This window comes from Myotis davidii, unplaced genomic scaffold (assembly GCF_000327345.1).
Source record: "Myotis davidii unplaced genomic scaffold, ASM32734v1 scaffold137, whole genome shotgun sequence".
Taxonomy (NCBI): domain Eukaryota; kingdom Metazoa; phylum Chordata; class Mammalia; order Chiroptera; family Vespertilionidae; genus Myotis; species Myotis davidii.
Genome location: NW_006288719.1, coordinates 37,557 through 39,122, shown reverse-complemented (window position 1 = coordinate 39,122; position 1,566 = coordinate 37,557). Strand labels below are relative to the sequence as shown.

The window sequence follows — 1,566 nt, the reverse complement described above, 5'->3', positions numbered from 1 at the left end:
ACAGCCTTCCTCCCAGGCGCAGTGCTTAGCAGGGAACCCAGAACTATAGCAGGTGCTCAAAACGTGTGTATTAAGGAAGTTCAAGGACAGCAGCCAGATGGGGCTGAGGGCAGTGTGGGCTCCTGCCTCAGTTGGGAGTCGTATCCTAGAGGGTGATGGGGTGGGTGGGTGGGCGGGAGGGAGAAAAGGTGATTTCCTGACCGACAGCACCTCAGTGTCTAGGGTTGTTCCTGGACCCCCACCCTTGTGTCAGGTGCTGCCAGGCTGCATGTACTGTGGTGGCCAGACGCTGCCAGCGGAGGCCTTGGTTGGACAGGAGGGAGCTACAACATCCAGGGGACGACATGCCAACTGCCAAGCAACTAGCTGACATTGGCTACAAGACTTCCTCTACCTCCATGATGCTCCTTACTGTGTATGGGGGCTCCCTCTGCAGTGTCCGAGCCTCACTTTTTCCACAGGGGCGCAGCTCCCGGCTCCAGGCTGCAGAAGAACAGGAGACCACAGGAGTCCTGTAGAACGAGGGGGCTCTTCTCCATGACCAGAGAGGCCTGAGGCATGCTGTGGGAAGAGCTCACCTACAATCATCCAAATCAAGAGAACCAGGGCCTTCATGGTTTTCAAGCCCTGCTGGGGATAAGTGCTGTTTTCTTGGGAACTGCCAGTTTGGGAGGCTACCAGATCGTAACAGGAGCTGGGGGACGGGGAGGCACATGCACAGACATTCAACGTTTTGTCATTCAACAACAACAACAAAACAAAACAAGCAAAACAAAGAGTGAATATTAAACACATGAGCACTCATTGAGAGGCCAGAGAAGCCTCCTAATCTGGAATCCACAGGTTTCTCATGCACCATAACTCTAGGCCTTTCGGAACTCATTCAAACAAACCACAAACATCTATTTTTAATCCACAAATTCCAAATATTTGCTCCCTACAGGGAAGCTCAGTTTGGAGGGTCTCATTTGTTTCTCTCTTGCCTGGGAGCAGCCAAATGCTGTGTTCCTGGTTTAGTTATAAAAAAAAAAACTGTGCTGGGAAAGACAGAGGAATGTTCTAAGGATGCTGAGCCATTCATTGCAAATGGAATAAGGCCCCCCCACCCCTGCAAATCCCTCTGCCCAGCCGTGGTTTATCCAAACCCCTGACCTGTAGACACATGGCAGATGGTTGTGTTTTATGCCACAAAATCTGGGTGCTTTGTTATGCAGCAATAGGTAACCATGTGGTGGAGTCTCCTAAATTTTAGATGCAACAGATAATTCAAGATTTAAAAATAACAGCAACCATGCAACTATACTGGCCAAAACTGTCAGGCCAGGTGCAATTGCTTGATCTGTCTCATAGGACACCAGTTTAAGGCTTCAACTTAGGGAATTGTAAAGGGTTGCTGGCAAACGGGACTGAAAGAGAACCAGCAGGGAGTGCAGAGCTTTCCTCCCAGGCGCAGTGCTTAGCAGGGAACCCAGAACTATAGCAGGTGCTCAAAACGTGTGTATTAAGGAAGTTCAAGGACAGCAGCCAGATGGGGCTGAGGGCAGTGTGGGCTCCTGCCTCAGTTGG

The 1,566-nt window shown here is 50.6% G+C and overlaps 1 protein-coding gene across 1 annotated transcript; it reads left to right on the top strand.

Moving 5' to 3' along the window:
• The first annotated feature begins 88 nt into the window (after nucleotides 1-88).
• LOC102756194 (cytochrome c oxidase assembly protein COX14-like) lies at nucleotides 89-740 on the top strand. The gene is made up of 2 exons (XM_006760813.2): nucleotides 89-152; nucleotides 337-740. The coding sequence occupies exons 1-2, from the start codon at nucleotides 98-100 to the stop codon at nucleotides 516-518; spliced, it is 237 nt and encodes a 78-aa protein (XP_006760876.2). The 5' UTR covers nucleotides 89-97; the 3' UTR covers nucleotides 519-740.
• Nucleotides 741-1,566: the final 826 nt, after the last annotated feature.

Coding starts and splice junctions, on each gene's coding strand:
- LOC102756194 (XM_006760813.2), top strand. CDS start 98: ATGGGGCTGAGGGCAGTGTGGGCTCCTGCCTCAGTTGGGAGTCGTATC. Junction 153..336: donor TGGGAGTCGTATCCTAGAGG/GTGATGGGGTGG, acceptor TACAACATCCAG/GGGACGACATGCCAACTGCC.